We start from the raw sequence: 23158 nt of genomic DNA, 5'->3' as shown, positions 1-23158 counted from the left end.
AGTAAATATCTAATCCTATTTTTTATAGATTTTTGTTGGTTTGTACATATTTTACCCATTTTTAATCTCGTTAAATTGTTGTCCTTATTTGTACCTTGAGGCAGTTATGTCCACAATATTTTTATTGTTTTTTTTATTTCTCATTCACAGAACTGCCATTTTTTAATGTGTCCTTTGCTTTTTGTTTCCAAGGAGAACAATTCTGATCTATATTTTCTATTGCATTCATTATTTTATAAGCTTTTATGCATGTATTTTTTCTGCATGGAATGATCCAACAACAGGCAATATATATTGATGTTCTTATCTTTTTAAAGTTAAAGGTTTTTCATGCAAACTCTTTTCTATCTAATTAGGGTTGGTACAGATGGTGCCAGATGCTACCACACTAGCGAAGATCCACAGGGAGTCTGGACTGATAGGACCATTGAAAGAAAACACAATTAAAAAATGGTTCCGCCATCACCATCCTCTGGAATCAAGTTACCAAGAGGTAACATCAAAATGAAGCTTATTATACATTTCATGTTTTTACCATGGAGAAAAAAGAAACCAAATGCCAGTAAGCAGCAAAAATAAATGACTCAGATGCAAGACAAACAAGTCACATGCATAGAAGCCAGGGAGTTGACTTAAATACCACTCTCTTTCTAAGGAGATACTGCTCTGGATCAGATGCATTGCAATACATTTTCTATAAAAATGTGTCACAGAGATTTTTGAAATTTGGTAGTAAAGTGAAGAGAAGGCAAAGTGGAAATTAAGTATTCGACTCAAAACATTTATTTTTTAGGTCAGGTCTCTAAATACTTTATTTTATATAAACCATGCAAAGTCTCAGTGGATTTCCTGTAGTTGGAAAAACCCATGTCAGTACACACAATCTTAGAAAGCTGCTTTACCAAAACTACCTAGTCATATGACACATAAAATCATGCTTTTCATATCACATTGTGGGATCCCATGTAATGCATCTGAGTTTATGAAACTAGACGTTATGCATGATCCAAAAAATTTGAAATTTTATTTATAGAAGCAGATGTTTCCCAAAGGAACATATTAATTCTTCGTTGGTTGAGCATGTTCTGAGGTCCATGAAAAACCTCTTAATGTTTATGTTGCTGGACAATTTTTAGAATCCTGCTCTGTGCTCACAGTAGAGTAGTAGTCAAAATCTTTAATTTAAAGAGGACCTTTGAGTGTTTACCACTCTGAAAATTGTTTCTATAACAGTTTATCAGATGATGTATAGCATAAATAAGTTTGATAGCTTTTAATAATTTTGTAGTTATTCCACGGGCATTTGTTCATCCTCATTTTCATAAGAACACTTGAATTCCTGGTATATCATCTTGATTCAATTAAACAGAGCAATCTGTCAAGATTTTTTTTTAAAGTTTGTATGTTTACAGTGTTATGGTAGAAGTGCAGCCAACATTTCAATTGAAAAGTGAGTTACTGTTAGTTATTGATTACAAACCTGATTTCTTGCTGGTGCAGTTTGTAAAAACTCCCATTAATGTGGAATATTCTAAAACCAGTTACCCATTTTCTTTCAATTTTTTTAAACATAAAATGCAGTTGGATCTGATTGCATGGGGCATGCATGAAATTGCTACTGTGCATTCACTTTGCACTCCCTGGTGAATGAACCTTTCTCTTTTTTTACTCCTTCATAATTTTTTACTCATACAATAATGTATCTAAGGTGATCAAAAAACTAATGCAGAATAAGCTTTAATATCCTTATTTTACAGTTGGGTAAGCAAAATCACAGAAAGCTTAGGTGTTTTATCCAAAGGTCATCAAAGTGAGTACGTAGTACAGTTTGACATAAAATTCAGCCAATTCTTGTGCTGTGGCTGAAGTCTTCCACGGTGCTGCCATCTGTATCAGTCATTGCAAATGGCACCCTACATCTACAGGGAAATCCTGAATGCCTAAATAATGATTTCCCTTGGATAATGTAGGTTTTGTCCAAAACCATAAAGATCACAGAGTAGGATTTTGAAGGTTTCTATATAAGTTAATTCAATTGTGATTTAGGTTTATGGGAGATTAAGACTTCTGAATAAGAACTGAATTTTCAGTAAGATTAAAAAAAGACAAAAGCTGTTCCTTATGCTTTGGAGGAGTGATCATTATTTGAATCAGGAATAACTCTCTTGTGAGTTAGAGAGAGTTAGAGAGACACTGGTTAGATTCTTTTACTAGGAGAAGTCACAATTGTTAAACACTTCCCTCTGAAAGTAGCAGAAAACTTGGGCTACACCTATAAGTGTCTGGTGAGCAAATCGTTAGCTTGTACATTTTCCTGCATCTGCCATGGGCACAATTTTGGCAAAGATCAATGCCGCAATGTAATATTGTAAAGAGATTCCTGAGGTAGATCTGAATGAACCAGTCCACTTACATGAAGCAGACCGACCATGAAAGTACACATCTCCACCACATAAAAGAGCACCAGAGAAGGAGGTTATATTAAACATGACTGCTAGACTGGTTTTTGGCTTAATCACTCTCTTGCGTCTCTCTGCACAACACTAGTTATGATCCCATAATCTGTTCAGATTCGCAGATGCTATGAGCAGAAAACAATTTAAACTTTTTTTGCTTCAGTTAATTTCTGTAAAATGGGGTGTAATTTTTGGGGCAGGAATATTGTGAGGCTTGATTAATTAGGATTTGAGAAAAGCAATTGAGTTCTGGAGAAAAAAGACTCTTACAGATACAGAACAGTACAGTGGGTATAAAATAACCTACTTTCATTACAAAACAAATGATTACATTTGTGGATTTCCAACTAATTTCCAAATAATGGTTTTTGCAATATACATGCAGGCTATTGAACAGAAAATGTCAGCTTCCTGCCAAGAAGCTTGTTTTTCTTACTTACATTTTGCCTTAGAAATTTTCCATAGAATTCCAAGTATCCATAAAACACAAGGTAAAAACCTCATGCATAAAATTGTTCTTGCATTGTAACTTTGAAATTTATGCATTATTTGTATGAATACCATTCCTACAACATGCATAGCATTTGTAGAAGTCCAATATTTGGTTTTCTTGTTAGCGTGGTAAACAAGTACATCTGAATATTTCCAGTAAGGGCTTTTGTTTTACTAACTAGGCAATGAGGAATTTCTTTTATTCCTGTGCTGGCTGGTGTGTTGTTACCTTCATTCTGGGAGTCTGTGATCGACACAATGACAACATAATGCTGACAAATGCCGGACGCATGTTCCACGTAGATTTTGGAAGATTTTTAGGTCACGCACAGACATTTGGAAGCATAAAAAGGTTAGTATCTATAATAATGCACATAGTAAACTTCAAAGCAAAGTTCTGAAATTTCACAGCCTTATCTGCTCCCATGGAAAAAATACAAATGAGATCATGCTTTTTTTTTTTTTTTTTTTTTTAAGTTTTCCAAAACAACATCTTTTGTTGTTCACAAAACCTCTAAAAAATATAGGGATGACTAGAAAAGGAATTAAGGGATGTTGGAGATTCCCTTTCAGTCTAAAAAAAAAGATAAATATAAATCCTTGTTTGGTCAGAGATTGAAATGATGCATTTCCGTAGTGACCAGAATAATAGACTGGCCTATGCCAAAATAATTCTGATGTCTATTGCTTTTTTTCTAACAGAAGAGTGTTCCTATAATGAATCCAAAACCATAGATGTGTCTAAATGACCACTGTCTTCCCATATTCAGAGAAAAAAAAACAATTTTCACATAGGCATGGATAATAATTACATTATTCCTCTGTGGGTAAAATTGCAAACTTTTTCATTATCTCTTGAAGTTTTACATCTAACCACACTGAGCTCAGAGGCTGTTTTGCAAATACGATTTGACCTAAACAAGACTGTTTCTGTGTTTCTATCTGTGATGTAACTATCCCATGATGAAGATAAATAAAATAATGGGATCATGTATTCTAGTTCCTAATGTGAACATACTATGGAGGAATGAATTGCGATGGAATAAGAATAGATAAGATAATGGCAGTATGTGCAAAACACAAAGAGAGTGAATAAATCATCCCTAATACTGACAAAGTGAGATATGTGTATGGGGAGGTGTCTCTCCTCCATGTTTCCTAATAATTCCAGAACTAGTCCCAGAATTCAGTTTGAGCTAAATTTTCCTTTCTTTCTTCTTTTTATTTTTTATTATTGTAAGTTGGCCTTTGACTGTTCTAGACTATCTCAGTGTGTTAGGCAGAAACAACAGCACGGGAGTATTGATATCAGGGAAGCTGATGGGGATAATAAGTACTTCTAAGTCAGGCAGTCAAAAGATTTAGTTGTGGTGCTCAGAACTACCATCAATCATTCAAGATATGCTCTCTTAATCCTACTTATTTGCTGTGAAAAGAATAAAACAGAACAGAGCAATAAAAATAAGATGCTCATGCACATTCTGAGTCAAGTGCTGCATCCTTCACTTCAGCAAACCTCCTTCTGGAGCGTAACAGGAATTTCCTTGAGCAGTGATTTTGCATGAGCAAAGAATTATCTAGTTTGAGTGAACAACAGGACGAAGCATATACAAGGGGACACACAACAACCATATTTAAACAGAAATAATGTAATAACAATGATAAAAATAAATAGTAATTTTACTGTTTTACAACTAAGTCATACTTCATCTTCTTATTAAGTCTGTGAAAATGACTTAAAATATAGTAACTTCTGTAAGCAGCAACCATTTTTTTCCCAGTTTCTTCATGCAGTATATTACTTTTAAACTATAGGCTAAAATAATACATTTTAGGACCTCTATTCATGGAGTGCCCTCATGGTTCTATAGTAAAACTAGGACTCACACTTAGCAGCAGGTTGTGAACATCATGGAATAATAGTTGTCTTTCTCACACTACATGTAACTGATAATGACTACAGTGCTCATGAAGCTGTACACACCTTCATGAAACATAACGTGTTACTTGTAAAGCAGGAACACAGAGATATCACATTTCTACATCCCATAAATTTCAGGATCTCTCAAAATTCGAAAACCTCAGTGCTATTTGTATCTACTCATTCCCACAAGACAAGTCCTGAAACAGGTTAAGCCTCTGGTTATTTTAACAGCTCTTTATATTAGACTTTTATATGAGTTCTTATTAGATTTTTATTTGATTTTTTTGCACCCCCAACAATATCGTACATCTAAAGTAAAATTAATAAAACAGCAGTACCAGTGCTTTCAAATCTTTAGAGTTATTAATGCTGACCCTTGGAGTTTTGTACAGTAGACACTGTACATAGAATTGTGAAGTTCTGTAAGTGGCTTTAAAAATGAAAGGCGTCTGATGCAAATCCCTACACATGCAACTGGTCTTTACACACATCACACAAATAAACTTTTTTTTTTAATTTGTAAAATAAAATCTGTGCAAATGGATGAGGGCTTATAGAAAAGGAGTCCATGTCTGAACTGTTTAGCACTGTCATTCCTTCAAGAATTTAAGAAGCTGCTTGCCACAGCTGTTCATTTTCTGTTCTCAAGGAGCTCTTTTTGCCATTACCAGACTTGCTCCTCATAAAGCTTCATGAGGGTAGGTCCTCTGCAGTATTCTGCGTATTTCTTCTGATGTAAGTAAAGTGAAAGGCAGCTTTGAGACTGGCATGCTGTCATGCATGGTCTGCAGTTCTTTCTATCAAATCCAATGAGTCTTCAGAGAACCCTTTGAAGCTGGTATGATTCACGCAGTCATTCTCGCTTTTGTATTCATGACTGCGTAACACCCCCAACACGAAATTAGTTAACTTTTCTAATTCCTGCCCTCATACTTAAATGATGTCCAATAAATCTGCTCAGTTGTAAGTCCAAGGCACAAATCAGCAGCTCAGCTCTTACTGATCTCAGAGGGAAGCAGAATCAAGAACTTTCTGTATTTTCCACTTTTGTGTACGTTCATAGTGCAGCAAATATGTTAAATAGTAGTAATAACCTGTCTTTACTTGGATCTAGGAACTAATGTTTCAGAAGTGTGGAGGGAGATGTATGCTGTATCTAACCAATAGCATAACAGAGCTTGGCAGAAGAATTGTTCCGAAAGTCCCATAGGGAACTTTCCTACTGAACCATGAGATATCTTTTTTTTTTTTTTTTTTAAATTATACTGGATGACATGTTTTGTTAATGGTAATAAAATACTCCTTCTTTCATTCTCTTATCCAGCCACTGCATTTGACCCTACATTCTCCTAAAACAGTGAATTCTGCAGGTACACTTCGAACTGTATGAAGAAATGTTTCTCATTTAATTTCATATAACTGTCCTGTTTGTTATCTACTTAGTATTCTGTGGGAATCATCTTAGACCCACTTGAACTTAAACAGGTGCAATATTATCCAGGTAATCATACAGGACTAGGTCGGGTGTCATATGGAGGAGAAGGTGTCTGGCTCATGGTTCTACTTGCCATACTTTTGTTTTCTTCTCTTCAGTTCTGACCAGTTCCTTTTGAAAATTTCTTCTTTTGGTGAATTAAGAAATAAGAGATTTAAATCCTGAGCTAACTGAACTAATCTTGACTTCATCAGTCTCATCCTCTCCACTACCAGTCACTTCCAGCACTGTCATATATATTTTTTCAGTCAATGATGTGTAGTCTGAAACCTGATGGCAAGATATGGAGTAGTCCAGCTTATGGCACACTGTAAATTCACCCTTTGATAACCTAGGTGTCCATTTTTTTTTAAATGCCAGTCATCCTGACTATTTACAACACTCACTGGCCTTTTTTTGACCTGATCTGAATCACAGACACACTCTTGTCTCTTTGCCAAACTAATCCCCTCTCTTGGTGTGGTTTTCCCAGAAGTTAAATCTGCTAAGCTGGTTTTCTTCTACAAGCATAATTAGTAGAGGCAGTCTAACTATTCCATTGGGAAATTATGGTTTTTTGAAGGAAGTTTCAAAAATATGGGAAAATTATGTTTCCCACACTTTCTTCCTATGTCAGTGTTTTCCTGTACTGAAAAGCACTGAAGAATGTCTGAGCTTATAAAAAAATAGTGCCTCTTTTTATTTTAAAAGTAACACATTTTATTTTTTGTGTTAGTCACCTAAAATGACACTCATTGGAAGTGTTTATTTGGGGAAAAAAAAAATAAAATTCTTTTTAGGTCTTTCTTTCTAAAACAGAAAAGTTGGCATACAGATAGGGAAAAATAAGTTGTATCTACAGTCTTTGACTACATTATATCTACATGTGTTCTATCTTTTTCCTAAAAACAGGAAAAAAAGTGGGGAAGAAGGAAGATAGGAATTTGAGAATTACGCATTTTACTTTTTTCTTTGTGCCTTTTAAAAATTTTATTTAGGGTACTCAGCAAAGAAATTGACTAAAACTTGAAGTAAAAACTTTTCATTTTCTAAATTTGTGCATGAAAACTGTTGGAGTAACCTGTGTTACCTGCTGAAAGATTTCATTAGGAATTCTCAGTATGCCTATCTATTCATTCATTTTCTGCACTTCAAACTTATTTTTCTGACATGATTGGTCTGGAGTTCCTACTTTATGTGAACTGGTAGTTCCTAATTCTTTGCCAGGATCCACTTTCAGCACTTCCTGTATGCCTCCAAAAATCTCTGGCTGAAATCCTGGGAAGGTTTAATTTCATGACTTAAAGCACCTTAGTAGCTTCAATGATCTTATTAATAAGATTATACAGATATTTAAAGATAGTCATATGCATAAGTCTTTGCATAAAGACTGAAAGGTGAAATACGCATAAAGACCTAAAGGGGAAACAATGTCACCTTCAAGGTGACAAGGCCTAAAGGGGCGTGAATATATGAGGCATGAAGTCCATCACTTCTGAAAGTCATGTGTCTGTAATTGCCCCAAATTAAACACCAAAAGCACAAGTTAAGTCTGAGAACATGTGAGCAGCACAAGTTGCAGTTGTGAGTTTCAGATGCACTTCTGTTATCTTTGCCTGCCTTGAAGAGTAGGTGTTTATTGCTGCCATTTTGATGCTTTCTTTAATTATCAAGCCTGGATAGTAGTTTGCCCTTTACCACTGGTTATTTGTTTTCAGTAGTAGACTCTTCTGGAGGGCATTCAACTAAACCTTTTTGAAATCAGAGCAAATTATGTTCTCTGTCCACTTTGTACCCTGAATTTTTTTGGTTATCCTTTTCAAAGTACCCATACAGTGAAGGCAGGAACTGTTTTTCTCATACAGAAAGTACCCTATCAACTTCCTGCTTCACAAATTTTATTCCTGCCCTTGTCCCTTCCCTCCTTCTCTTCTTATTAGTCACTCTCTGATTTTTCTGTAGAATGTGACTCTAGAGACAGGAAGTTTAACAATAAAAGAGAAATAAAAGGGGAAGAAGACATCACATTCACTGTCCATTTTGATTATATGATTTTTTTATGTAACCCTTTTCAAACTATAACTGTTTACAGAGAGATATACTTTCTCTTTTCCGCTCCCATGAGAAACATTTTATTGTATTACCTCCTTCTCAAAAAGTTTTCTATACCTACCTTTTTGTGTTCTGACACAAAGTCAGGTGTACATCAAGCACTTCTAAATTAATTTCTGTTGCTTGATCCTTGGTATCTTTTCCTGCTTGTCCTGCACACTGTGCCTTTGTCCTTCATCCCTTACTGGAAAGTATACTGATTTATTTAATTCATGTATGATTTTGTCCTCTGCCCTCAGGATTTTCTGTGCAATTCAATTTCTTCATCACAGGTTTATTTCTCTATTTTGCATGGTGATATACAAATCTCCTGCAACCATTACTGTGTTTTCCAAATAGCTGTCTCATACTGAAAAGACCCGTTAGCTGAGTATTCGATAGCTATGGAATATAACCCCACTTGTTCTACTTATTTTAAGCCAACTTTTAAGTCTGAGTTTTAAAATCTTTTCCACTAGTGAGGGTCAGTCAGAATACAAAAAAGCAGTTGTCCAACAATCTCTATGAACAAGAGGAATTGCTCCAATGTCCTTGTGAATTAACTCTCAAGTGTTTTATCAATAGGGTTAGTAATGAACTCCTAACAAATCTGGAAAACTTGATAGTCTTAGAAAATAATCTAAGATATCAGGAATGTTGTACTGAGCACTTTCACATATAGGTATTGAACATGAAGTATATAAAGGATTTAAATCCACCTTAAAATTGGTATGCAATAACAGTCTAATATCTGGTGACTGAGTGCAGGCTGCTTTATGTGTGTCTATCTGAACAGGGGATCCTAACTCAGCTCAGAAGGTGCATAAGCTGCACATAGTAGTGCTTTTTAACCAGTCAATATAAGATGCGCATGGTTGCAATAAGACAATGTCTAAAACTATTGAAAACATGTATGTTCTTAAAGCAGAATACATCTTTCAGGGAGAATCTTTTCCAGATTTTTTCAAAAATATACATTCAGCTGACTGTATGAAGTGGTTGAAATTCTGTGACCATAAGTGAATAAATTCTGTGGTCAGACCACAGAATAACTCGTGATTGCAGCAGAGACTAGGTCAATGCAGCCAGAGTGAAAACCATCAAGAGACACCTCAAATTGTCTCTGCTTTCCTATCATGAGTCTTGCCAATTTTCTTGTTAACAAGGTAAGGTTCCGTATGAGTCCCTGTGGTAATACATGCTGCAAATACTAGGTCTGCACTAAGAAGTGTGAACATTTCTAACCTCATCTGTCGATATTTGTGTTAGCTATACTGTCACCATAGTAATCCTGTGGGACCAGCTGTGATCAAATCTCCATGATTTACAAATTCACTGATTTCAGTTGGCCCACAATGAAAGGGATTTTAGTTAAGTCACATACCCTTGCACTTTGCAAAAGGGGAATAATAAATAGTTGCTATGGTTCAGTTTACATGGGGAAACTACACCTTAACAGAATGATGAATCAGAGCCCTTAGCTTAGGTAAGGGTTATAGCTTGTTTTCTACCATATCCGTTAAGCATGATTAAATCTCAATGTAGCCAATTCATTTACTGGCAGAAGCAGATAAATCTTTCAGAATAGGTCCGTCCAATGTGTAAAATATTTTTTTTACTACTGATCAAAATAGCAGGGATGTTCAACACTGGAAAGCTAACATTAAGGCTCTTATAGTGAAAAATAATGATAGTAGAAAAGTTGATATACACATAGGAAGAACTAAATGAATAAAGACCATAATGGTTTAACAACTCTCCCCAGTTACCTAAGAAATGAAGGAGATTCCTTTTAGTTTGCTGTTTCTGCCTCTAAATATAGATGTTAATATAAAAATAATGTGTGTAAAATTGTAATCAGAAATTAGATTCCAAATTAGTAGTTAGAATACTTTTTATGCACTAGATACCTCGAACAGCAGCATAAGTGGCAGAAAATAGAGTTGAAACCATGTTATCTGGTATAGACTTGACTCCTGGTCATTTTGTTAAGAATGCATGTTTTGAATGCCCAGGCCATGTAGTTTACCTGAGGCAAGGTGGTTCAGGGCATTCAGGAATCTTTCTGTGTAAGTACTAATAGAATAAGGTCAACACTAAATTCAGACCAGTTTACCCAGGGCTATGTCCAGCTATATCCTGCCAGGATAACCTTGTCAGGCAACCTGTTTCAATATCTAACTATCCTCATAGTGAAGGGGTTTTTTTCTTATGACCAGTCAAAACCTCGGCGATTTCAATTTTCTCTCTTATTCTGGGTTGGTTTTTTTTTTTGAAAGCTGTTTCAAATTTCCTAATTCACCTTTCTCTTCTATTCCTTTTTATATAGCATTGTAATTACTATTTGACAATTGAAATTTGGACTGTCATGTTATGTAGATGTGGATGGATATATATTAAGTCTGGGTAATTTGAGGAATAAAGTCTCAGCTAGAGCCTGCTTACACTTCTCAGGAGCAGACATGTATCCATGGAACTATTAGCAAGGTTTCTTTACCACAAGAAATAGAAGCAGAAAAGTTATCCAAACAAATCTGAACATATATTTGCAATACAAGCCAGTGAAAACGCAAGTGGTAGCAACTGTCACTGAAGTCAGTGGGAACACTTAACCATCAAGCCCGGCAAGTGTTTATATTTTATACAAAGCTCAGAACTACTGCTCTATTATGAGGTCACTTAAAATGCATTTGCATCATTTAGATTCTAGGCTTGCTGAAGAGACTGTCACCTCCTATAACAGTGATCAGTAGAATAAGCACTGTAGAGTTCTCCTGGAGCATTCATCTTCTTGAATGGTCATTTTTTCCAGGAAAGGATAATTTTGTGAAATACGGGAGAAAGAATAAGTATCATATAACTTGATGCAAGTTAACATAGCCTTAGTAGAGCTCTTGTAAGTTTCAAAAATAACATTAGCATAAGGTAAGAAGGCACCGCCTAGGTAAAACCATTACAGCCATTTGTGGAAAGTACCTACCTGTGTTTCAGTATCAAGACGGAAGGATACACCAAATGGCATACCGTAAGGTTTGTGATGGGACTGACAGATTTCAATATTTTCATTAGTGACCAGTATGATGGGATAGAGAATATGTTTGTTCATTTTTTAGTAGAGGCCTATTGTAAAGTTTCTGACTGTGGTGAAAGTTGGGATTAGCAGTGATTGATAAGTAGTTTTTCGGAGTAATACTACAGACAAGTTGAATGTGAGTTGATAGAACATTGAATTGGGAAGCTTGAAATGTGAAGCAATCCTTCTGCTTCACACAGCACTGGTAAAACTTCAGCTGGAATATTTTCAACATTTTACTTTTAGAAAGATGTGGATAAGGAGTCCAGAGAAATTAGGAGTCCAGAGAAAAGCAATTAAAACTATCAGACATCTGGAAAACAAGACTTATGAGAAAAGGCTGAAACAATTGTCTACAGAGATTGAGGAAAGACATCATAAGTCTGCAAATACATTAGAGGCTGCTGTAAAGAAGATGGGATCTTCATGTTCCCTTAGGAAAGAACAAAAATTAATAGGATGAAAGTACAGCAAGGTTAAATTAGGTATTAAAGAAAAAAACTGCAAGGGGAGATACTGGAACAGAAATTTGATAGGGAGTTTGGAGAAGAACTCTGTCACTAAAAATCTTTGAGAGTAGGCTAAATAAGCATGTTTATGGTTGATCTTGTCCTGGTAAGCAGAAAGATGGGAGTATCTCTTATGGTTCCCTTTCCAGGCAGATTTTTTTATGACTCTTTCTGTGCTTGCTTGGGATGAACCATGTTCTGCAGTTGTTCACTGTTTCATTCTTTAATATATGAAAGCAATACACTTGCTCATGTTTTTTTTCTGTGTCTACAAATATATATGATTACTGTGATTGGATATTTTCACTTGGCTTAGAGAAATAAGCACTTGTGTTAATTTATTTTGTGAGTGTTCTTCAATAAGCTTTTGGCTTTTGCTACAGAGCAAAGGATGCCAGCATTCAAATGCTCCCTAAAAGCTTTTCCTATTTTACTGGATACATCCAAATTCCATGTAGTCATACTGAACGCTATCAGTCACTCTTGACTCAGTCAAAATGGTTTTAAAGCAGTCAAGGAATCTGTGGGGGTGAACGCTGCTGAGCAGCTGATTTCTAAATTGCAAACAGTTCTGTATGGTTTCTCATGCACCGTCTCCTATGTCCATGTGACAACTTGGACTACAACTATTTTGATCTCATTGTATTACTGTGTGTGACTTAAACTTTTCCATAACTACACAATTAGGAAGGTTAGATTAGATCAGAGTAAAGGTCATTTGTTGTTCATCATCTCATATGCTTTTCTTACTTAATATAAAAGGAAGTCAGTGTATCATTCTTAAATGTTTTGTACTGTGAGATTCATAGTAGGAAAAACTAAAACCATTGTTGACCTTACAAGCTTTGTTAATCAGTTTACATCAGTGTTTCATAACAAATCATGATGATCTTATTGGTCTTCTAGGAATGCAGTGTGTTTCTAGTCTACAGTGAAGTCTCAGTAAATGTTCCCATCACCCCAGTCTAAGTTTGTTTTTGCATGATGATCTTTTTAGTTGCTGAGGTTTCCTTTCTTTCCTCCCTCTCATGACATATCATCCAAACATCCTTAATCGCCAGAGGAACTGCAAAACACATTCCCGTGAAAATCTTAAATCTCTAGAGCAGTACACAATAGGAAAAGCATAAACCCACCATAAAACTAGCCTTATTTCTCACTGAATGACTTGAGTAAAGTCTTTTGTCACGGCCATAATAAAGTATAAGTCTTTAAGGTGCAGGACTGCAATCAGAGTCTGCCATAAACAGGGATATTGCCTTTTTGACTGATTTCTATTATAAAAGCAAAGGGCTCATTAATCTCATCTAGGGCTTTAGTGGGGGAAAAGAAAACAAAAAAACCCAAAAAGAGTGATTGAGCTGTGATAAGGTAGATTTAATGATTTTGCGAAGCTTATTGACTGTACATTTTTGGTTTATTCGAGCCACACCAGTTCTCTCAATGAAGTTTTTTTTGTTTTCCTACAAATTATGGTACCCAACTTTACCACTCTATAGTAGACATTAAAGAATGCTTCCATTCTGTATTTCTTTAGCACACCATAAAGAAAAAGAAGGCTCTTGGTCTTCTACAGAGATACGGTAGAAGGCTTTTACTTGAAAATACTTCATCATACTAGTTTTGTTAAATTAATACCAGTCGTTTCATTAATTTGATGGAGGCAGCAAGCTGTAATAGATACAGATTTTAGGCCAAGGCACTCTTTGTCCCGTTGTCTGTAATACAGACTTTGGGTTTTGAACAACCTATGGATATAAAGTACTATAGGGCTTAGATCTGTCTTGAAGGTATGTTTTAATTTCATGTTTATATCTTTTAGATAATTTCATCTGAGCAAGCTATGTAATAGATGTATGTTCAAATGGGTGATGTCTTTCATAGTTATTATCAGGCCTTTGGACGCATTGCATATCTTCTGAATAAATGCCATCATATAATATGATCTTAGCTATGTTCTACAGAAGGCTGTCAGTTAGAGATGTACTAATTTAAATATAGAAATAAAGGCTGTGCACCAGGGTATGGTTCATTTCCATGTGTGTGTGTGACGAATTAGAATGCTCATACATCACCAGCGCATGCGTTGCTTTTTTTCTTATGCAGGCTAAAACATCCTCTATTGTTTGCTGATGTAAATTTTCCCATTCAGCATGGACAGTGGCTTGACTTGGCTGTTTGTAATTTTGCTGGAGTAATTTTTAGACTATCCCCTTCTATGTTTTTATATTATTCCTTTTTATGTTTTTACATTCTGAAGGAGTTGTGAAAGCAGCAAGGAACATTTTGCATCTATATGCAGACATTCAGCCCTGTCAGTTGGGTTTTCAGAATCCTTTATGTACTTTTCAGTGAGTAAGCATCTCCTTCCGCTGAAACTTGGCTTTTTAATATTATCATGAGAAATGACTGTGTTGTTCTTTCTAGTGGGTCTTGTCTCCTGTACTACATTGGTTTTGTATGTATTTTTAATTTCAATTGCAGAGTGTTCCCCTTACGAGCAGCTGTCTTAGACATGTGCAGGAATAGAGCTTCAGCATCTGACTGATTGCAGGGGTTACCTTGCAGGAGAGGCTCTGATATCACAAGACCTTCAGCAAAATCAGGGAAGGCAAACTTCTACATCATATTTTGCAGGTTAATAAGGGAGGACAGGTCTATAACCTTAGAAATTTAAGAACCTTGTGAAACTACTTAGAATTATCTTCCAAATAAAATTAATCTGCCAGTAATATAAGTATCAGTTATACATTCAAATGGATCCTTTAGCAACAACAGTGAGAGAACTGACTAGCACTGCAGTCATTGCATTATGTAGAAATTGGCCCACAGCCCAAACCAACAATGTTAACACCATATTTCTTCCTGTAAAGAAATTTCTGATTGCAGTATCTGTTTTCAGCTCAAGTAGCTTAATGCAGGAGACTTGGACTAGCTTAGAAAGGGCTGCGTTCTTATAGTGTAATTGTCTCTCTTGATGCAGTTGGACATCAGAAATCAAATACGAATTTTGAACAAAATGCATAATATGGAACCTTTACAACAATAGTGTTGACTTGGAATATTTTAGCCCCAAAACATAATGCAGGTGAGAAGCAGATTTGGGGTTTGGATATTCTCGAGATGCTAAAATGCTTTCAAATCAGGATTTAATTTGGACTTCTATCCACTGCTTAGTGAAAATGTTAACATTGCTGATTTTCTGTCTCTCTCTCTGTCTTTCTTATTTTCTTCAACAAATTGACTTCCACGGCCCTAATTGTATTAATTTATTTAATACTGAATGTCTATTTTAAATACCACTGCTAAACAAAATATAAGCTAACAGATGAATGAGTGAAAGAAGATTCTGGGGAAATCTTGCTCTCTGAAATCAGTAATAGACACAAGCTTTTAATTCTCTTAGAGCTACAGCACAAAACTACACAATAACTATTTAACATAGTATAACATAACTGTCACACTATGAACTCACACAGAAAAATGTGGAACGAAAGAACTACTATTATGGAACTACTGTAACTTCATCATTCCTAGTTCTACCAATCTGAAATTGTATAATATAACAACAACAACAACAAAAAAAAATCCAACAACACTGGGCCGCTTTGAGGTGAATGATACCCATGGGAGGTCCAATCTCAGCCACCCTCACAGTAAAGAAGTTCTTCCTCATGTTCTGGTGGAATTTCTTATGTTTTAGTGTATGCCCATTGCTTCTTGTCCTATTGCCTGGCAACACTGAGAAGAGTCTGTTATAATTCTCTTGACACCCTACCTACAGATACCTACATACAGTGATGAGATCCCCTCTGAGCCTTCTCTTCTCTAGGCTGAACAGGCGCAGCTCCCTCAGGCTTTCCCACCTATGAGAGATGCTCCAGACCCTTACCCATTCTAATAGCCCTTCACTGGACTTGATTTAAGAGCTCCATGTCTCTCTTGTACTGGGGAGCCCAGGACTGGATACAGCACTCCAGGTGAGTCCTCACCAGGGCTGAGTAGAGAGGAAGGGTTACCTCCCCCAACCTGCTGGCAGTGCCCTTCCTAATGCGCCCCAGGATACCATTGGCCTTATGGGCCACAAGGGCACTTTGGTGGCCCACGGTTAACTTGTTGTCCACCAGGACCTTCAGGTCCTCCTCTGCAGAACTCCTTTCTAGCAGGGCAGCCCTCAGCCTGTACTGAAATGTGGGATTATTCCTGTCTAGATCCTTCTAAATGACAGCACAGCACTCTGGGGTATCAGCCACTCATCCCAGTTTTGTATTGTAGCAAACTTGCTGAGGAGGCACTCTATCCCTTCATCCAAGTCATTGATGAGCAGGTTGAACAATATTGGACCCAGTATTGACCCTTGGGGGACACTTGTCCAGCAGGCACGTCCTGAACTTGCCTATGAGTATGCCATGAGAGACAGGACAATAAAGGGGCTGGAGCATCTCCCATACAAAGACAGGCTAGGAAAGCTGTGGCTGTTCAGCCTGGAGAAGAGAAGCTGCGTGAAGACCTCATAGCAGCCTTCCAGTATCTGAAGGGGGCCTACAAGGATGCCGGGGAGGGACTCTTCATCAGGGACTGTGGCGATAGGACAAGGGGTAATGGGTTTAAACTTGAACAGGGGAAGTTCAGATTAGATATAAAGAAGAAGATCTATACTGTGAGGGTGGTGAGGCACTGGAATAGGTTGCCCAAAGAAGTGGTGAATGCTCCATCCCTGGCAGTGTTCAAGGCCAGGCTGGACAGCGCCTTGGGCATGTTCTAGTGCGAGGCATCCCTGCCCATGGCAGAGGCATTGGAACTAGAAGATCTGAAGGTCCTTTCCAACCCAGACCATTCTGATTCTATGACAGTGTCAAAAGCCTTGCTGACATCCAGGTAAACGACATCCACCACTCTCCCCTCATCTATCCAGCCAATTGTCCCATTGTAGAAGGCAATCAGGTTGGTTAAGCATGATTCCCCTTTGGTGAATCCATGCTGACTATTTCTGATCACTTTCTTGTCTTCCATGTACTTGGAGATGGCCTCCAAGATGAGCCATTCCATCACCTTTCCAGGGATTGAGGTGAGACTGACTGGCCTGTAGTTCCCAGGGTCTTCTTCTAGGGCCAATTCCCATGGGATTCTTCCTAGAAGGTCCCTGAAGAGGCCAAAGTTATCTATCATGAAGTCCATGGTTGCGATCTTATTGCCCTGCTTCCTCCTTAAATGATACTGAACTCCATGATCTCGTAGTCACTGTATCCCAGGCTGCCCCCTTTCAAAACTTACAAATCAGCAACCATTCCTTCCTAGTTTCTTAGTATAAGGTCCAGCAGCACACCTTTCCTCATTGGCTCATTGGTTTCAAAGTTAGCTTCAGTGTGATTCAGGAAGATTTTCCAAACATAAGAATGTGAAGGCCACCTGAACATTTCTTGTAACTAAGATTTCCAGCTGCAGCCTAGAATCTCACAGCAACTTGACTTTCTTTCTGTAATAATACAAGGCAGGTGTTTTTATGGGAAAATGAGGAAAACTCCTAGGAAAACATCTCTGTCTCATTTCTGAATGAATCGGTAGGCAGAGTGGGTTCAGACTCAGCCCATGTTTGAGGTGTTAGCACAAAACAGAGATCTTCAAATTTGTTTCTGTATTCAGGCTTCCCAAGAATATTTAGTTTATTCAAGTTCATTTAGAATTAAGGGTTAACATGCGGTGTATATTTCCTTGGAATATAGCCCTCTAATCTGTTTACATGCTTCTGTATAGACAGTTGTGATGAGTAAATCACTGCAGTAGTTTTGTCTGTGTGGATGCAGTCTATCAGGCCTTTCTGAAACTATCAAATGATAGATTGTTAGCAGAAGCCTCGCTAATCAGTTTTCTTCTGCAATAGCATGCCATAGCCACAAACCGTGCTAGTGATAAGAAAAAAAGGCAAGACATTCTGTCAGATTCTGCACCTCATTTATTGTAGGATGAATACAGTAACTGTACAAAAAAAAAGACAATGTATTTTAAGTTTATTCTGTTATAACTTGGGTCAGAAACAGTCCTTCAGAATGCGTATATTTAACGATAGCATCATATATTGTATTTTTTTGTGTCTGGACTGTGGAGTTGTAGGATTTTTTCTTAAATTCACTTCTTGCCTAGTAGGGAGATGATATTTATATCACATCCTCTTTGAAAACTTGTTTCCAGATTTACTTTCAGACTGGAGTCAAGAAATTAAAGCAATGAGAGTTTAAAAAGAAAAGCAAAGAAGAACCAGAAGAAAACATATAAGCTCCAAACTTGTTCAGTTGTTGGATTTCTCACTAGGAAGCTCTTGCTGTGAAACCTGTATCTGCCCCAATTAGTCAGTGACACCAGGCACAGCAACAGAGCTGTCCACTTTGAAGAAGGGAGAGATGAAATAACAAGGAAGGTAATACTGGAAAAATAAAGGCGAAGAATGAGCTACAAACATTAACTGTCTTGCATGATTAGCTATTTTCAGTGAAATTTCTCATGTAATTGTTCTCTTTTCCAGGGACCGAGCTCCCTTCATCTTCACATCAGAGATGGAGTATTTCATCACAGAAGGTGGAAAAAACCCACACCGTTTTCAAGAGTTTGTGGAGCTTTGTTGTCGAGCTTATAATATAGTCAGGAAACATAGCCAGTTACTCTTGAACCTGTTGGAGATGGTAAGAAGCTTGAGGATGAAACCAAAAATCAATTTCCTCTGGTGTCCTCTTCCCTTTTACCACTTCTCTGCTGCCTCCAGTAACACTGTGATTTAAAGAGGTACCAGCTGCACTGCTGGAAATGTTAGTGCTGGTACTTCCTGTGCAAAGAAACTGTCCAATTTCAGTACTAATTTCTGAGAAAAGAAAAGCTAAGCTGCTTGGGGTTTTTTTCCATTTATTAATGCCCTCTTCTTACAAAGTAGCAGAAAACTGCAAAAGAAACTGGGTACAAGTTTCACATTCAGGAATTTCACTCAGCCCTTTTAATAGGTCTTCAGGAAACCGTTTACCAATCCTGTTCACGGTTACAGCAAGACAAAGTAAACTAAGTATTTCACAGAGTGGGTGATATGACAGTACCTAGCAGCACTGCAGCTAACGCTGATGCCATTAGAATGGTTTTTTGCACATTTCCACAGACCTTCTCTGGGATGGCAAACACAGGAAAGAAAGATGACTACCCATATTGAAAAAAGTTTAAAAATCCTTTTGTATAGGGTTTTCAGACCTCTAGGAGTTTTTATCTCTTGAGTATTCCTACCGATTCACGTGCTGTGGCAGATTCCATAACTGCTTTATGCCTCTGTTAATTTGTTTACTCACGGATAGAATGAGAATATTAAATTAGCTAATATTTGCTAAGTTGCTTGGCTAAGATACTAATCCAAAACTTATGTCCAGGGCCCCATGTGAAACCTAGGTGACTAGTCTGTGCATGAAAAAGTCTACACATCCTTACAAACAGAACCCTTGCTGAAGTTGGGGTACAGCCAAGAAGTTGCTCTGTAAATACTACTTTATCATTTCCAACTTCTTCAGTGGGAAGAATTTGCTCATCTTCTTTTTTTCTGTCTTGTCCATGGATTCTCATACAGTGACACAGTGAGTGATTTCCCAATATGAAGCAGGAAAGATTGCCCCAGATCTCTTAACCCTGCTTCTAAGTAGTCACAAAGATGCAGCAAAACTGCATTCCCATCATAAAGCATAATTTTGCACTGAAAGCAGTGCAGAGTGCTGTTGTAGGAGGTACTGTCAAATAGCCTCTGGAATACTCAGGAGCACTCCTGCTTTCTCATCTACAGCAGTAATCCCTACATTTCTGAAGAGGCTGCCTAAAACTGCAAACTGCAAATGTAGCTACATTTTCTGCCCACCTTCTTGTCCCAAGTGCAGTCTCTTTTTTGCAAGCAGCACAGGTAATGATGTTAGATTACTCTGGGATAATAGAGAGAGATGGTTAGGAAAATGTTCCCCAGCAGGAGCACTGAAATAACTAGCTATTACTGCCTGGATATAACTCAGGTTTGTCTATATTCAGGACATGCTGCATCTTCCTCTCTTTCTGCTGATCTTTGAGGAGAGGTAATAGTGCTGAGCTAAAACTCAGCATACAGATATGTTTTAGTATTTGTCAACAGGCTGCAGTTCAGTCAATTGTGTTGCATTTCATAATTGAAAAATAACTGGCAGTGTACTCACACCCCATCGATGAGCACTTCATATCAAAGGAAATTAAACGAACAAGAGAGGTTTGCCTTGGTTTTGCCAGTGATGTTTGGAAGGTGAGTCTGTTTCTGCACTTGAAATGGGGTGTCGGTCAGAAAGTGTAAGTATCAAAATGTTTTAGTTGCATGGGTCATTTATAAAAAAGTAAATAAAGTGTGAAGAAATTCCACTTTTATTTCCAAGCAGAATATCAGATATTATCATGAAGGGGCAAGATAAGCTAACCACTGTTTATTTGTATCAAGGACAGCCTAAGGTTTCCTCTCACTGTCTACATCTTTCCTTCCCCCTCCCACATTCTGTTTTCTGAGATGTTTTGGAGGTTTAATACATAGAAAGTACATGCCACTGCTATTAATTTTTCATGGGATGATGGGCTGGGTGTCATACACCAGCTCTGAATCCCAGCCCAAGGAGGGTGTAGGCAGCTCCACTCAGTGAGTAAGAAGGTCTGGGATAACTGAAGACATGCGTGTGCCCAAATGAGGGGAGCAATGCAAGCACTTAAACTTAGGCATCTACTGACATTTGTGTTGCCCTAGGAGACCTGTAGTTGTTTTCAGAACAGTTGTTCCATGTCTTGTCTAATTAGCATCTAGTATCACTAGCCACAGTGTTCAGAAACCTCCTCCACTAGGTGACTGGAAACACAAACCATATGCTATATGGAATAAAAGGGATGAAGCAGTATAATAAGCCTTTAGGACCCCCTTGGAGCCAGCAAAACACTGCGTAGGTATTGCCCAGCCAAAGACTCCTTGTTTTTTGCTTCAGCAAATGGTTTTCTACTTTCTACAATGCAGAGAACCTAAAACCCATACCTTTTTTTTTTTCAGTTGCACTACAGATCATTTAGATTATGTTCATATCTGATATTGTTCCCTCTTGCCCAATGCAGGGCAAGAAGCTTAATTTGCCTATGCAACAACTCTTTTTTTTTTTTTTTTTTTTTTTTTAAGGGGACAGGAGTTGTTATCTTTTATAAATGGGTTGAGGTCATTTAGATAAATAGCACTGTGTGTTCTTAAGTGCTGAATGTTGTTATTATCCTTGCTGTCAACTCACTTAAATCCACCTCATTTAGCTTACTGCCTCTCTGCTCCTTGCTAGCCAGACCTCTATGAGACAGCAATCTGTCCAACGGTAGTATAGATTTGGAATGATATGAAGCAGGATTTTCCTCATAATGCCAGGAAGAAAATACACAAAATATTGAAACTTGACTTAAAAATATTGAGAAAGTTTGAAGGCATAAAGAAAATATGCCCCCCCCCCCCCCCGCATCTCTTTTCCTCTCACTCTATTTATCTCTCAACCAAACCTTAAAATAAAAGCAGTGCTTCCTTTTTTCTTTGCTGTTACTTGCAAAACTCAGTGGGTCTTTCTGTCTGAGCTAGACATAAATATCAATGAAGAATGCACAGTAGTGACTGCAAATTCAGATAAATTTCCTTCTGAGCAATGTGGAGTGATTTTTTCTGCATTACACACAAAGCATCACTCTCATCTTACTCTGATTGTTGAGAAAAATCAGTAGGTTTTGAAGTAAGTAAAAGTTATTTTTGTTGCTGACATTTTAAAATGCCTGGAGAGAGCTGTATGCACTCAGTTGTCTACCCTACTTGTGTTGTTACTTTGCAAGGGAAATATTTGCATTATTTGTCTTTCAAGCCTATCTTGACCAACTAACTAGAATAGCACCATCCCTCATGGATGGAGAATGATACCCTCTCCAGAGGGCAGTTCTCAGTGCCCACATCAAGGCTCCTGCTAAGAATCAACATCTCAAAGATCTTTTCTCCTCCACTGACTGTAAAGGGAGTGAATCTATGATCCCTATGCAGAGGAGTCCAGAGCAGTGATGGTGGAATGAGTAGTTACAAATGAGAAGGTGATGCTGCATTAAATTGGATTAGGAGTATGATAACACTGTGAGCATAACAGAAATGTGGTTACTATTGTTCAGGTTGCTGAGTTTGGTCGCCTTCCCTTTATCACCATTAGAAGGCTATGAAGGAAGCTTAGCAATGCACACTTTGAGATTATGATATCCAAAGAGAAAATAAATTACTAAAACGGATCAGTGATTTGGGCCCATGTCTCAGTACTGGTACCTCAGTGTGAAGGTTTATAGTGCAATATATTCAGCTTAGTATTGAAGGCATTGCTTTAGCAACAGAACCACTTTTCAAATAAGCAAAACTGTGTTTTACAAGAACACAAAGTTTTTTGGTGTAAAACCTTTATTTCTGAGATGAGTTAGCCTCATTCCATTTAAATTTCAGTAAAACAGTGGCTAATGATATTTCTTTACCTTAAGATGCTGCATGCAGGACTGCCCGAGCTAAACAGCATTCAGGATCTGAAGTACGTGTATGATAACCTCCGTCCTCAGGACTCAGACCTCCAGGCAACAAGTTACTTTACAAGGTAAAACCAGAAACTTTATGTCCTTCAGGCATAAATCAAAGGTGCCCAATTAAAAAACAAAACAAAACAAAACCAATCAACAAAAAAACCCAAACAAAAAAAATACAGGAGTTTTTCTATTATGTTAAAAGGTTGTAATCAGTGAAATTACACAAAAGGGTAATTGGTCTTCACATGTTTACTTTTAGAAAGTCCATTCCTTGTGCACATTATAACCAATCTCCTCAAATTTCTGGAAGAAGCAGTTGTGCATTTGGGGTCCATTTGTAACAAGTCACTTATTTAGCACCTAGAGATTTCTTTGGCTTTTGTGGTGGATCCACCCTGGTTTATATATAGTCAGCTTTCCTCTCTGCTTTTAAAGCAGCAGCTACGTGCAACAGGATTTGGACTGCATAAAAGAGTTCAACTTGTTAGTGGACTGAGTGAGGACCTGGAATTCCTGCCTTTTAGTCACTTTTCTGTTCTTTTGACCTGTTTT

The 23158-nt window shown here is 37.4% G+C and overlaps 1 protein-coding gene across 1 annotated transcript in view; it reads left to right on the top strand.

The window, feature by feature from the left end:
• The window catches only part of PIK3C2G (phosphatidylinositol-4-phosphate 3-kinase catalytic subunit type 2 gamma), a 205220-nt gene that overhangs the window by 129369 nt on the left and 52693 nt on the right, over positions 1–23158 (top strand). The window contains exons 25-28 of the mRNA XM_030480440.1: positions 357–493; positions 3131–3300; positions 18540–18696; positions 22568–22677. Coding sequence (XP_030336300.1) covers positions 357–493; positions 3131–3300; positions 18540–18696; positions 22568–22677 — 574 coding nt within the window. The remainder of the gene's footprint in view (positions 1–356; positions 494–3130; positions 3301–18539; positions 18697–22567; positions 22678–23158) is intronic.

Source organism: Strigops habroptila, chromosome 3 (genome assembly GCF_004027225.2).
Source record: "Strigops habroptila isolate Jane chromosome 3, bStrHab1.2.pri, whole genome shotgun sequence".
NCBI lineage: Eukaryota > Metazoa > Chordata > Aves > Psittaciformes > Psittacidae > Strigops > Strigops habroptila.
The sequence above is the reverse complement of the archived record's forward strand: the minus strand, read 5'-3'. Positions and strand labels throughout refer to the sequence as shown.